Here is a 14,681-nt window from a genome sequence, read left to right as displayed (position 1 = left end):
ATTTAAACTATATCACAATACTCTTACAAAGACATACTTATACCTAAATTGATAGGCAACTTGAAAATCAGAAAAAAATAAAATAAAGATAATAATGATAATTCGAAAATCATAATAACAGCCTTAATAATAGTGAGTTTATCTGCCCCATGTAAACCTTCCTTCATCCATGTTTTCTTCTGCAAACAGAACCTTATCATGGGGTGTTTTCCAATGTTTAAGTATTGTCCTTGCAGCTGTTGTGATGCCCGTCATGATTACAGCAATTTCTCCATTTGTTATGTTGAGAGCCTGAGTTCTGTCCCCTAACAGGCATAGTCTGGGACATAATGCTATGTCCCTTCCCAGCCACTTACTCAAATTGTCCACGATTGTTTTCCAGAAAGGTTGAATGACTGGACATTCCCAGATGCAGTGTAATCTTTGTAATCAGTGCATTTCTAACCTTTGCTGTCCATTATTCTCTGTGGCTTAACAACAGGTCTTTAAATGCCTGCCTCACAACAGTGTCCACAACATGCGGGATCTGAAGGACTACTCCGGCGAGGAGCGCCTCTGCGACACCGACCCTGAGCAGGCCAGAGAGGAGCTGAAGGCCGTGCGAGGACTGCTGGTCCACTTCCCACTCAAGTTCCTGTGTGAGGAGAACCTGCTGCCTCCATTAAACACTAAAGAAGGCATGGCTCCTGCAGGGCTGTGGACATAACTGCAGCTCAGTCCAGATCAAACCACTATGTGACAACTAAAGAGGCTGCTGTAGTTTCCAACATTCAGCACAGGATACTAAAGTAGTTACAGCACTGGCGTTTCATTGGTGAGGAGTAGACATCACCCTCTGCATCATTAACCCCTTTCATTCTTCACAAAAGTGACGTAAAGAGCCTAACAACATTCAGACTGATTCCACAACAGTGTAATATTGACATCCATTCACATTGCAATCCGGAAATACAGAACCAAGTTGAAGGAGACGGTAGTGGCGTGCCAGTACTTGTAGAATAGGTGTAAATGCATGCAAACAATGATCTAGGAAGAACCGCCCGTCATGCTGTTTCTCGCTGTAGAGATTCTACAAACTCAAGAAAGTTGTTTTGCATTTTGCTGAACATGATTCGATTACTGTCGGCCTCAAGTGAGAGCTGTGTTTCTGTTGATGCGCTCCACTTCCATTCTTATTACCGGAGTGTTTGTCGCACAAGCAATGTACGTCATGTACTTTCCGTCTCGCCAGTTTAATGCCTCTGTTACTAACCTCCCAAGGCGGTACAGAGCCGGAATCACTTGGTCCCCCCATTACACCTCTGGCACACTCAGACTGAAGGCGAAACGTCACAGAGGCGTAAATATGGCTGCTTGAAGCGGCAGTCTGAAAGGGGCTACTGATGTTTTTTATACTGACTGACAATGAGCTCGTCCGAACACTGAAATGTAGATTTAATCATGATTTTAGAACAGTAGATGAACCTGTAGTGGCCAGTTTGTCCACAGTGATGCTTCATAACTGGCTGTGCAGTCTGAGCTGCAAGGCTGGCGGCGGTGGTGTTTAACAAAATGAATGTATGAGTCAGGAGAGGATTGCGAGGTTGTATTGGAAATCAAGCATCTCACATGATCTGGGAACATAGTGTACATTTATTGGTGCAAGGTTTTTGGGTGGGTGGGTGGGTGGCTCTGTCTCTTCCTCTCTTTCTCTCTTTCTCTCTCTCGCTCTCACTCGCTCCCTCCGAGGCTTCACCTCTCACTGCAGTGCCAGCAAATCTGTCAGAACATTTGTGGTTGTTATGGTGACGGATATAAAGAGATGACTGAAATAAAGACTGGATAGGGCAGAGAAGGGAGAGCACTGATAAGAGGGATAACTTACTAAATCAGGACAGTGGCACGGAAAATAGAAGGTAATATGTTGAATGAGGGCTGAGCATTTCTGTGGGTGAATGATCAGGTGGGAAAAACTGAGTGAGAGGGAAGGAGAGAAGGAGGACAGGATAATTATAGGGTGTTCAGCTAATTGTTGCCTCTTTTTTTTTTTTAAAGTCACCATGAATTATTATTTCACCATGTCGTCAGCAGAACAGAACAAAACATTCCACTTCATCTATTTCCATTTTGTGCTCAGGTGCCATAAAATATCTACAGTTTATTCATTTACATGCACCAGGCTTTTATTTAGATGTAGCCATAACCAGCGGCGGAAAGTAACTAAGTATATTTACTCAAGTACAATTTCAAAGTACTTTACCTGAGTATTTCCATTTAATGTAACTTTATACTTCTACTCAACTATATTTTTCAAATATTGTACTTTTTACTCCACTACATTTAGCTGACAGCTTTAATTACTTTTCAGGTTGAGATTCAACATGGAAAAAATACATAAATAAATCACACCTCATAACAGTATATTAATATTAAGGTTGTTAAAATTAGCCCTACCTTGACATTAATTTCTCAATATAGGTCTAGGTTTTGTTTCCTATAAATTCAAGTATCTCAAAAACGTGCTGATTCCTTTTATCGAGCCACGACGAACTGTGTGACAACTATTTCTTGCACAAGTCTTGCACTGGACTGGAAATATGTAGAATCCCTCTTAATGAAATAATGCATGGACTGATTTGGAAATATCATGTAGTAATTCAGCAGCATGTACAGTACATGCTGCCTTTCTCATGTAGAAAAGAAGGACTTTGGTGATGCATGTTTCTTCAGCTGTTAAACATTGGTTGAACGTTTCTGTCAGCCATGTTTTTGACGAAAATTATATTGTAAAACAATGTTTGTGTTTGTCATAAGTCTTGACTAGTTTTATCCATGCCTTTGCAAAGCACCTATATCATATTGAGCTTTTTAAAGCACAACCAGCAGTGAGGCGAGATGTGAATGGGACAGGTTTTATATTCTTAGAAAAATAAACCCTGCCCCATGTATTTCAGAGAGACCTGTATGTTAAAGGAATATTTCACTCACAAAACGACCATTTGTATATCCATTAGCCTATTCACACCGTGTTAAAGTTTTTTTTTACATTTTACTCACTGCGGCCTTGTATTTCACTGCAGTATATGAGTCCTGCAGCTCTGTGGAATCAGCACAATCTAATTAGAAGTGGGAACAACTGAAAAATATCTTTTGTGCAGAGTAACACAGTTATAAGGGCATACATAAAGTTAAAAGAAATGTGGAAGTTTTTTTTTTAATCTATAAATTCAATTTTATTCCAACATCCATCTTTCCAAGTGCCCACAAGTGTCATGGATATTTGGGGGGGAATTGGGTCTTCTTTACTTACAACCTCTCCTGTCCTCTCCTCTCTGCTCTGTGTAAAAAAGATTTTCAGTGAATATTTGTCACATGACATGACGGTCTCAGCAGAATCAATCATGGCATCACAGTGTCTCCGAGGGGCAGAATTTGATTTTTTAACTATATCTAGTTATTCCAAACAGTTTATTTTTGGTGACATTTTAAATGAGACATATAGAATAAAGTGACTTTGACAGAAATATCACAATTCAATGATAATTTAAATTTGGACGATAATGCCTGTTTTTACAGTTACTTATTACGGTAAATGGTGTATTTTTGTCAGCATTTTAAAGACAACACACATTTCAGAGGGATCATATGGCCAAGTTGTGTGAGTGTTTGTACGTGGAAGTTTTGATATAGTTTTGCCACCATTTACTTGGGACTTTCTCAGTTTTCTCCAAAAATTGAAGGTAACACAGTGTGAGTAATTGATATACAGACGGTCATTTTGTGGGTGACCGGCACCTTTTAATGGAGACTCGGAGTGACGGATTGCTGTGCATGACTTTACCATAAATCAGTTCATAATCTGAAAAAGTGGACATTTGCTGAACCTGTCACAGAGCCAGGGAAATATCACAGACTTCTTCATAAGCTTTAGAGAAATGCACACAAGTCAGCAACACTACCAAGGTGGTATCCGTGCAAATATGTCTGTCAGTCTAGGAAGACCATCTGTGTTTAGAACTCTTTATATTTCCCTACAGAAGATATTAAAAAGCCACTATGAGCCCTTGCACACGAGAAGCTGGATTTTTGCAGCACAAAAGTGTTGCCTTGAGGGGTATTCTCTATGTAAATATTCAGCAGAAATGTCTGTTACATACAAAGAAGTGACCTTCTACTGTTTCTATTCTATCTATTATTTTTATTCGACTAATAGCCAGCATTACCAATACATTTTTATAAGTATACTATTAATGTAAACTTGTGTTTTTGACTCATGCATATTATTCTAAACAATCACATTTAAATGTGTAGATCTAATGTACCTAATTTTCCTTTAGGCTACTAACACTCAGGGGTAGAGATATAATAATTATTCTTTCTAATTCAATTAATTACAATTATGAACAATTTGTACTTTATATTACATTTCTTTTTTTTCTCAATAAACATGTTTTTTTTTAAAGTGAATTTCTACTTTTACTTTGATTTATTTTGAATATGTCATACTTCCCATGTACTGTTTTATATGCAAACATGGTATATGTGTACTTAAAATAAATGTAATGCAATGTGTAAACAAACTAAAAAATGATCTAATATCTAAATATGAAAAATGTTATATTTTATGTAGTGGGATATTCTATCGCAATGTGCATTTATCAAAAATGGCCAGATTTACTGATATCATCTCGAGACAAATTGTGACATTTTACAAAAGAAAACCTAGAATGTGAAAATATGATTGCATGGTTTTATGTTATACCAAACATTTTGGATCATATAATGTATTTTAATAAAGCAATTTGGAGACTGAGTGGATGTAGAAATTGAACATGTTTTTACATATTATGGGCACTATAAAGTCATTTTGATTTGATATGATTTGATTTGATTCAGCAAGTTTATTCGTTTTGTAAATGCTGACATGTTAAATAAAGCACAGTTGCAATTCCCAGGTTGTTGCAATATAATGGACTTTGTTTATGACATGATTTTTTTCCACTCTTGGAAGTGAATCATGCCTGATTGACGTGCATTATGATCTGCTGGAGATAAGGTAGCATGTGTTAATGGAAAACTAACTACAGCATTTATAAAGCTGTTAGGATGGCAGACACATCAGAATCAGAAAGATCTGTATCGTTATACTCAAGTAGATTTTGAAAAAATAATGTATATATAAACATGGAAAAACCATATATATAGCAATATACAAAAATAGAGGAAAATAAAGCAAATAGATACATGGCAAAATTACAAGAAAATGCAAACAACTTTTAAAAAATTGATTCTAGTTTAAATAAAAATGTTTTATGAGTATCTACGTTCATTTGCAGGTTATTAACAGGGAGCTACAGCTACATATTTACATAATAGTTTTTATTTGATAAACAAAATACAAAGTTGATTAAATGAGTAAAATAACAAAATGGAATAGAAATAAGACATGATCAGGAGTAGCATAGTAAGATTACTGGCCCTCACATGTATACATGCATGTTATGTTAATAAATTGGTGAAAGTTTAGCTTTTATTTACAGATTTTTTCTGCATTCAAAACTTACTTAAATGTAAGTACAAAAGTATGAGTAGCAAAATGTACTTAAAGTATCACAAGTAAAAGTACTCATTATGCTGAATGGAACAACTCAGATTCTCAATATATTATTGGATTATTATCATTTTAATGCATGCATATAAGCAACATTTTAACTTTCTCAAAACAGGGCTATTAAATATACTTTTATGAGGTTTAATTAAAAAAAATCTAATCTCATTAAATTGATTACGTTTTTTTAATTGACCTGAAAAGTAGCTAAAGCTGTCAGCTAAATGTAGTGGAGAATAAGAATACAGTTACATAAAATGTAACTTAATAGCAGCACTTGAGAAAATGTTACAGTGTGAATCAAATATAGCAGTGTGTTTTTAAAAAAAGCAAACAAACATTATTGATGCATGCATATAAGAAACATTTTAATTTTCTCAAAATAGGGCTATTAAATATACTTTTATGAGGCTTAATTAAAAAAATTCTAATCTCATTAAATTGATTACGTTTTTTTAATTGACCTGAAAAGTAACTAAAGCTGTCAGCTAAATTTAGTGGAGGATAAGAATAAAGTTACATAAAATGTAACTTAACCCTATAAAGCCTGAACCGTGAAATAACTGCCAGAAAATTCTAAATTTTCAAAAGTGTTTGTTGAACCGGCTAACATTTTTTAAAATTCAATACAAATTTTCATATATGAATTTAATTTGGATCATATTTGATATATCAGGTCTTTTTGTGCAATTTGTTGCTCACAATTTGCTTTTCTTGAACTAACATAATCACATAAAACCTAATATTTTCAACCAAATAAAACTTTGACTTTCCTTTTAACATTTTCCTCAAACATACAAAATCTTTTTTTCCATATAAAACAACATCATACATCTGCTGATATGAAATTTTCACACAGCAATGACAGATCCACCAGTGGAACCAGCAAATCATTTTTGTTACAGCTGGTATTTTTGTGAAATTTGTTGCTCAGTTTTTTTTAATCATCAATTCATGTATTCATCAGGTTTTTCAGGGAAAAAAATATCACACTGATGATTTAGAGGTCTAAAAACTTATGTATCAAATATGATACACTTGGCTTTATAGGGTTAATAGCAGCACTTGAGAAAATGTTACAGTGTGAATCAAATATAGCAGTGTGTTTTTAAAAAAAGCAAACAAACATTATTGATGCATGCATATAAGAAACATTTTAATTTTCTCAAAATAGGGCTATTAAATATACTTGTATGAGGTTTAATTAAAAAGAAATCGAATCTCATTAAATTGATTACGTTGTTTTAATTGACCTGAAAAGTAACTAAAGCTGTCAGCTAAATTTAGTGGAGGATAAGAATAAAGTTACATAAAATGTAACTTAATAGCAGCACTTGAGAAAATGTTACAGTGTGATTCAAATATAGCAGTGTGTTTTTAAAAAAAGCAAACAAACATTATTGATGCATGCATATAAGAAACATTTTAATTTTATCAAAATAGGGCTATTAAATATACTTTTATGAGGTTTAATTAAAAAAATTCTAATCTCATTAAATTGATTACGTTTTTTTAATTGACCTGAAAAGTAACTAAAGCTGTCAGCTAAATGTAGTGGAGAATAAGAATAAAGTTACATAAAATGTAACTTAATAGCAGCACTTGAGAAAATGTTACAGTGTGAATCAAATATAGCAGTGTGTTTTTTAAAAAAGCAAACAAACAGCATAATATAACTTTAATTTTAAAGTATGTATAATAATATAAAGTGTGTTTAGTGCAGGACAGGCATGTCAGACGCTGACCCGGCTGTGCTGCACGGAGCAGACAGCTGTAGGGTGAGGTCCGCTGTAGTTTTCCAGGTAATTTGTCCCTGATGAAGCACCGTAGCTCTCCAAGTGCAGAAAACACTTGAGGAGTGTAATGTGCAGCCAATCGTCAGTACAATCCCGCAAGACTACAACAAGCCTGCGAGTGGGAGGGAGGACTCTGAAAGCAAAACATGGCGAAATAACAAGTTTGGCTGCCATCCGCTTTCTGAAACTGCACCGTGTCTGTAGCGTTGGACTACAACTACAAGTTCGTGAAATCTGGACGCTGGATAACGACACCAACGCTTAACTTTAAAGAGAGCAGGGCCCTTAGTTTACAAGTATTACGGTGGCTGAGGGGGGGGGGGGGAGAAAATAGTGCCTGCCTGCCTGTCTGCCTGAGCTTTCCCCGGAAGGTTGGCAGTGCTAGGCGCGACTACTGTCAACCCAGAAAATGGATGAAGAAGGAAAGTTTATCCTGGAAAAGACTATTTAAGCCGACTAGCTTAGCAACGGTTGCTAGCCAGTTAACGTTCGATTGATTCGAACGCACCTGCCTCGGCGTTCGAACGAACGTGCGCTCTGTTCGACATATAAGTCTTGTTAACAAGTTTTTGACAACTGCAGTCGCAAAGAATCGTGTTTAAAGAACGAAGGCCATTATTTTTTATTTTTTCCCCCGCTATTGTCTTAATATTCCGGGTGGACATTTAGTTTAGGCTGATACTGACAACCTGACAGTGGGTTCTGGTGCGGTGCGGACGGACCCGGACGCCATCACATCAGACGTTGCGTTCTCCTTAAAAACAACCACTGCGCTGCCGAGCCGTGCATGTTATTTTCTACTTCAACAGCGTAACAAGGGGCTCTTTTCAGTAGCTCTCCACACCTATGTGGTAGTTTTATTTTTTATCCGCGGCATTTTTTTAAAATCACATAACATTGGTTGAATGTTGTACAGCAGCAACGACTCGGCGTCTTGTCAAAATGAACGCAGCAAGGTGTTCAACAACAGTGGAGGTGCATCGCATTGAAAACCTGCCAGTTGTTAGTACGGTGCCGATGGCCGGCTAACGGGGACGTTAACAGTTTATTTTGAAGTTGGATGTGTTTTTTTTCGCCTGTTATAACCGGCGTTTCTGTACAAAAAAAAAAAAAAAAAAAAAAACCCAACTGCGGATAACATTCTAGCTCTCGGCCAGAGTTGACGTGAGCTCGCGAGCCAGCTGGGTGCGTCTATCTGCGATGTGTTTGATCATCTAAGTGCTACCGTGTTGTTCCGGCATACTGAACAGCTCTCGTGCTATATTGAATCTATAGATAAGCCCTCTCGAGCTCGTTTTAGCAGCCAATTAAAATATCCCCAAGTACTTCTTGTCAAATAACTGGCTAACTTGGTAGCTAAGGTCCTAAGTTTCGCCAGCTATGTCTGAAAACGCCCCCACACGAAGCCTGGATGACATAGACCTCGCAGCTCTGAGGGTGAGTATTGTTATTATAAGATAAGTGTGCTGCACTTTATTCGTGTAAAATTATGACAGGTGTTATGTCATGTGAACTGAAAGTGTCAGTTTGCCTCTGACACAAGCACGACCATTCAACACCCACGCAACAAAGTTAAGGTGGAATAAACATCCCATGGCCCTGTTTTGCTACAGGCAGCTGTGCTGTTTTAGTGCCATATATTCCCATCAATATGTTTTGGTGTCTCCACCGAATAGTCAGGTAAATTTTCCAGCCTCTAATTAAAAAAAACAACAAGCAAACCAGAGTATCATGGCTGCTTTTCTCTCTAAAACACCTTGCAATCGATACAAAGTTATTAAGCTGTTTTTAAAAATATATTTCAAATACCAGCCTTACACTCTTGTGATGACAGATACAATCTCTTTATTGTTTATTGTTAAAAAGATCCCCATTAGCTGTCACCAAAAGTGGGAGGAGCTAGTCTTCCTGGGGTCCACAAGACAAAACAAAAATCACTTAACAATTAAACATTGTAGACATTATTATATACATCATCAAAAATCATTCAGAATCAGTTATTACATTCATATCTATTACATTAATTCTCACTTTCATACAGTAAATATGTTAATTCACTACTCACAAATTTAAATAGTGCATTCTCAAGTAATAATTAAAAGATACTTTACTATTCAGTTCACGTATATTCAGTGGGCAATTATTCCAATAACTGATAGCACGATAAATAACTGTTCTCTTTAAGGCATTTGATTTTGGACATGGTAACATCATCATCATCTCTTTTGTTTTGATGTTTAAATTATTTATTTATTTTGATATGGAGACCTGGCAGTCAGTGATCCCAAGTCTAATGTTAAATACCTTGTGAATTTAGAATTGTTTTAGGTTAAGTTTGATTTGTATAACTGTCAAGGTTCAAATGTATATTTATAAAAAAGCAACATACTGTATCCAACTGTGTCAGGGATAACATTAAGTCCCAGACTTACTCCTCTGTGTTTTTAGTGGTCAACCTTGAAGGCCTCATTCTGGAAAGAACTGCCCACCTTTTTTTTTTAAACACCCTCCTGTAACATTTGAACCACTTTGCAAGACAGGAAATTAAGTCAAATGGAAAAAAACAAAGCTGGTTTCCACTATTCCCATTTGAGGAAAAAAAAAAATTCTTTCGAAAGGGTACAGTTGCAGAATTACAGTTCAGATACTCTCCTTTGATGCATCTCCCATTTCAATGGAAAGTGTCAGAATTATATAATGGTTTTGCATCAGTAAATCCCCTTAAGACAGACCCTTATTAGCATTATAAAGAAGTATTTTATGCATTCAGTCACTGCTCTTTGAAGAGATAGATTACAGCTCCATCTTCCCACTTAGAGACAGGTTTAAATGGAATCACATTTTTAAATTTTATATTAGGTGACATTTTTTAATCACTGCCTAGGGATAAAATGACCACAGGTTACTTAAAATGTGAATTTGGCATCATTAAACTCTAATCTAAGAACTGAGAATATTAAGTGTTACTGTAGGTATAAAAACTGTGACTTTCCTCTTAGTGAGTTAGTCCATGGAGAAAAATCAGCAAAACTATTTTTTGGGGAAAAATTCACAGGTAGAATAAAGTGCTGTTGATATATAGCTATATAAAAAATGATTCAAGGTTTTAGAGGGTCAGTTTACTAGAGGGTTCCCTCTGAAAATACCAGGAAACTCTGTTGCACTTTGTACCTTCCACAGATTTATGTGGTTTAACAGGAGATCAGAGTTAGTATATCGAGATCCTGGTGTGTTTGGTCTTGTGTTACCTCTTTGCCTCACCTGAGAATCTTTTTTTCCAAAATCCCAGCACATTGTTAGATCTGACCCAGCTCTTAATAATACATCTGTATAAAATGGCAATATGAGAAGATTGCCCATATTATTAGATTTTTTCATTTTGAATGGAGTTACAATCGCCTCATTGAATTCAAGAATGGGATTATCAGTCTCAATAGAATCACAGAATGTTTTGTTGTGAATATTTTGGCCCAACGTGACTTTCTGAAGAATTGCACTGCAGTTTGTGACCTGGTATGGTACAGTAAATTGGAGTCATGCTCAAATATTTTGACTGCTTATTGGTCATAGTGCTGCCCATTCAGTTGTAAAGTGAAGCTACTGTTGAGGTTACAGTTAACAGTGTAATGAAATCAATTTACCTCCATTGTAATATGCATTGCCAGTTACTACTAGAGATGAGTGTGATCATTTACAGTTGCCTCATGGTGTGTTTTTTAAACAAATAAGGTATCTTTACATCCAGTATTGCTCACCAAAGGCATGTATTGATTACATTTACTTCCTCAAAACATTTGAAAGGTGTTTTTTTTTCTTGTGGAGTATTTTTAATCGTAGCATATCTTGGTTTTAACTGCCACCTGTTGATTGAGTGTATATCAACTCCTCAGTATGAACACTTGGTTCTAAAAGTTGTTAACTTCACTAATGGCCAAATTCACCATTATTTTTCCTCCTCCATTTATGTGAGTGAGCCCAGGACCGCGTGTCTGGGAGGCGAGGTTACAGGGAACACTAGTGTGCCAGCTCATTGGGCCCCACAGATGCAGAAGATCCAAGTAATTTTATAGATTTGTGCGACACTGAGCAACTTTCATAGGAATGAACTGTTAAAAGGAAGAAACCAAAGTGCATTTAAAAAATAACTTTTCCTCTTTTTTAAAATCAAGATGGCTTCTGTCATTTTGGGTTCATATACTGATGTATGTCCAAGGCTTCCTTTTTTGAACAAGTTTGGTTTTAATATGTTTTTTGATGCTATAAAAACGAGGTGAGACATCATGATTGACAGCTGTGATTGACTCACAGTTGCTTGGCCGGTTGTATGGGTGGGACCTGGATACTGCAGCTCCATTAACTGATCAATACTGTGCAGACTCTTGCTCCCACCAGTGCAAGATGGCAGCACATGTATCAGAGATATTTTGGCTTCATATTTGTACAGTAGGAGGAAGTGGAGACATGTCATCCATCTTTATATAAAGTCTATGTTTGAATCCATTGGCAGAACTGTGTAGCACGTCACCAGTGTGCATGTGCGTGAGATCACCAAGACTGGGACTCCAGGAAACGGCTCCATAGCGCTACTGGAGGATAAAAACTTCACAGTGAACCTTTAAGTGGCTAAATCACAGCATTTTTCTAGAGATTTGTTCCAGAGTACAGAAGGACTCCAACATAACATAACCTCACTCACTGTGCACAGGAAATAACAAATTATTTGTTCTGTAACAATGTTCAAATTTCAATAGCTCTGGATTATGTCAAACCACCTGCACAATTGTTAGTTTACAGGCAGCACAATAGGTGACACTTAAAACTAACAATATAAAATGTGACAAGGTCTTACGCCAACAAAAATGTCTACTGAAATTGATCTATTTTGTTGTTAATTTAAGCCTATTGTAAAGGGATTTTTCTGCTTATTTTGGATTCAAACAGAAGTAGTGTGATAAGTACTGGATGCTTAATAACATTGAACACTAGCCTTCTGGAATTGGAAAAAAATGAGTCTTGTGATTTTATTTTGTTGCAGGGAAACAGTCTGTGCTTGTTATGCTTGGCATAAAAAAAACCTTACATAAGTGTTAGAAAAATGACTGTAATGCTGTAATGTGACAGTACACAAGCTCAAAAGCTTTATTGTAAAGCCCAGTAAAAGTTACACTGTCTATAACTATCTTTTCCTCCATGCCCATGCCTTTTTTACAACAACATTGCGATTATAATTTCACAGTGGCATCATGTAAATTGACAATGGCATTCTTGATTATTCAAAATAATTTAAATGTTGTTCATCCTCAAGTGTGATAAACAAATTGCCTTTGTTAAGAAACTGACATTCTGTTGGAATTAGTTTGTTGAATCTGAATTAAAGGTATTTTTATTAATTAAGTATACGACTAGAAATATGTTCTCTAATAATGTTCAGGCAATGCAAGTCAGCCTTTTCCCTGGCTTTTTGGAAGACCTGGGTGCACATATATGGTGAAGGGTTTACGGGCCCTCTCTCAAGAAAATTATACATTTTTCAATAAAAGATTGCAATTTCACATCACTATCTACTATTAATATGAGCCCTTCTGCCTGCAGATGGTTTGAAAAGCTAATGTAGAGCATATTATAAATAAAAAAAACACCCAAAAAGCTTAAACAAAAGAAAAGAAACTGGGGACAAACTTCGACCTTTACATGTGTAAAAGTAATTTAGTTGGTGTTGATGCTCTATACATTGATTTTTATATTCTTTCAGCCGAGGTGGCTCTCAGAACAGTCTGGGTGCTGCATCTCAGCCATATAATGGTAATATAGGGAAATCCCTACAAGTGTTTGACTTGTGATTTTGACTATTATTGCAGCTGTGTAACCACAGATAGGGACAGGCTTTTTAAATACTTCCTCTGTCAGCTGAGTTGACACTCCTGCAGGAAATGTGTCGTCAATTTCCCTCCGGGCCATTACCAGTGTCTTTCAGAGTTTATCCTTTTGAACTGGGGTCAGTATCTGGGAGAATCCATTGCAGAGTTCCCTCAGGTTTACCATTACCTTTTAGCATGACATCCGTTAGAACTACCGGAGCTGAGAGCTGCTATTTTTATCATTTTAGCAGACTGACTGTAGATCTGTCCCCCAGTCACCCTGTCGTTTTTGCTTCTTCTATTTTTTGCGATCATTGCTGACAGTTTGTTTGACTGTGTGTGTGTTGGTGGCGCTACTCCTGGAACATAACTGTACCCTTCCCCTTCTATCACTCCGTTCCTCTCATCCCACTCTCTACACTGGACGTGGGTGCAGCTCCCGCCTCTGCCTTGCCACCCACTCTATCATTACATTATACGCTTCCATACCATTCATTCTCTTGCCTCCTACTTTACGGCACCATTACCCCTTCTTTTGTGTCATAACATGCTTCAAAAATATGGCCGGCATGTTTGTGTCATCATATGAGCTATGTGCTTTCACATCACATATGGTCATTTCCCATTCCACTGCCATATTTTTCATAAGTATAGAATAAATGCTATTTATTTCCTGTCTCAAAAGGAATTTTTCCCCTCCTTGTTGACGGCAGAAAACCCATCATTGGAAACAGATGAAAGCAGGATAGGTCATGCTGTACATTCTAAACCCAAAGCAGCAGTCTAACCACCCACACATCTTCTTAAAGCTATATTGAAATTGCATGAAAGTGGAACTGCTTGTCATTTACCCTTGTCTCTTGGGGAGGGGGTTGCATAATTAAGTCAAAGCAACCAACCTACTCATTATTAGTGTCAGTGAAATGTGTATTCAGTGCAGTAAAACTTAAAATGGACAAATCAAGAATAAGGCCATAAGGCATGTCCACATTAAATCCATCTTTGTATGTCAAATCTAGTATCAATATTTAGTGTATCTGCTTGTCTGTTTCCTCCATGTTATGTTTTGTGGGTGGGCAGTGAGTGTGTGAGTGGGTGGCTAGGAAGATTGAGTTCAGATGATTTGTGTGAAAATATGGGATTGGATTTAAATGAGCTTTAGTGTACACAGTAGAAACCATTGAAGTTGTTTTATATATGGTTTCTATTCTACGGAGACCTTTGTGCTTTTGTTTGTGTGGATATATGACAGTATTTTTGATATTTTTGAGTCTATAGATCTGAAGCTGTGCTCACTATAACTGATGTACACAGCTTCTGTTGCACAGAAGAATTGCTCCGATTGCAACTCCTTGTAATTTATTTCTCAAACTATATTCAATCAAAGATACATGACTGTCCTGTTAAGCCGTGAAGTTCAAATGATAGAAAATCAGCTTC

At 36.6% G+C, this 14,681-nt stretch overlaps 2 protein-coding genes across 5 annotated transcripts in view; both read left to right on the top strand.

The window, feature by feature from the left end:
- pld2 (phospholipase D2) overlaps positions 1 to 4,792 on the top strand; it is a 44,657-nt gene extending 39,865 nt beyond the window's left edge. The window contains exon 24 of the mRNA XM_059351482.1: positions 482 to 4,792. Coding sequence (XP_059207465.1) covers positions 482 to 706 — 225 coding nt within the window. The 3' untranslated portion in view covers positions 707 to 4,792. The remainder of the gene's footprint in view (positions 1 to 481) is intronic.
- A 2,677-nt stretch (positions 4,793 to 7,469) lies between these two features.
- mink1 (misshapen-like kinase 1) overlaps positions 7,470 to 14,681 on the top strand; it is a 48,034-nt gene continuing 40,822 nt past the window's right edge. For 2 of the 4 annotated variants that reach the window (XM_059351602.1, XM_059351601.1), the window contains exon 1: positions 7,470 to 8,820. In XM_059351602.1, the coding sequence (XP_059207585.1) occupies positions 8,764 to 8,820 (57 nt within the window). In that variant the 5' untranslated portion in view covers positions 7,470 to 8,763. The remainder of the gene's footprint in view (positions 8,821 to 14,681) is intronic. The other 2 variants (XM_059351604.1, XM_059351605.1) reach the window with 1 other exon arrangement.

This window comes from Centropristis striata, chromosome 15 (genome assembly GCF_030273125.1).
Source record: "Centropristis striata isolate RG_2023a ecotype Rhode Island chromosome 15, C.striata_1.0, whole genome shotgun sequence".
NCBI lineage: Eukaryota > Metazoa > Chordata > Actinopteri > Perciformes > Serranidae > Centropristis > Centropristis striata.
This window is presented reverse-complemented; position numbering and strand designations above follow the sequence as displayed.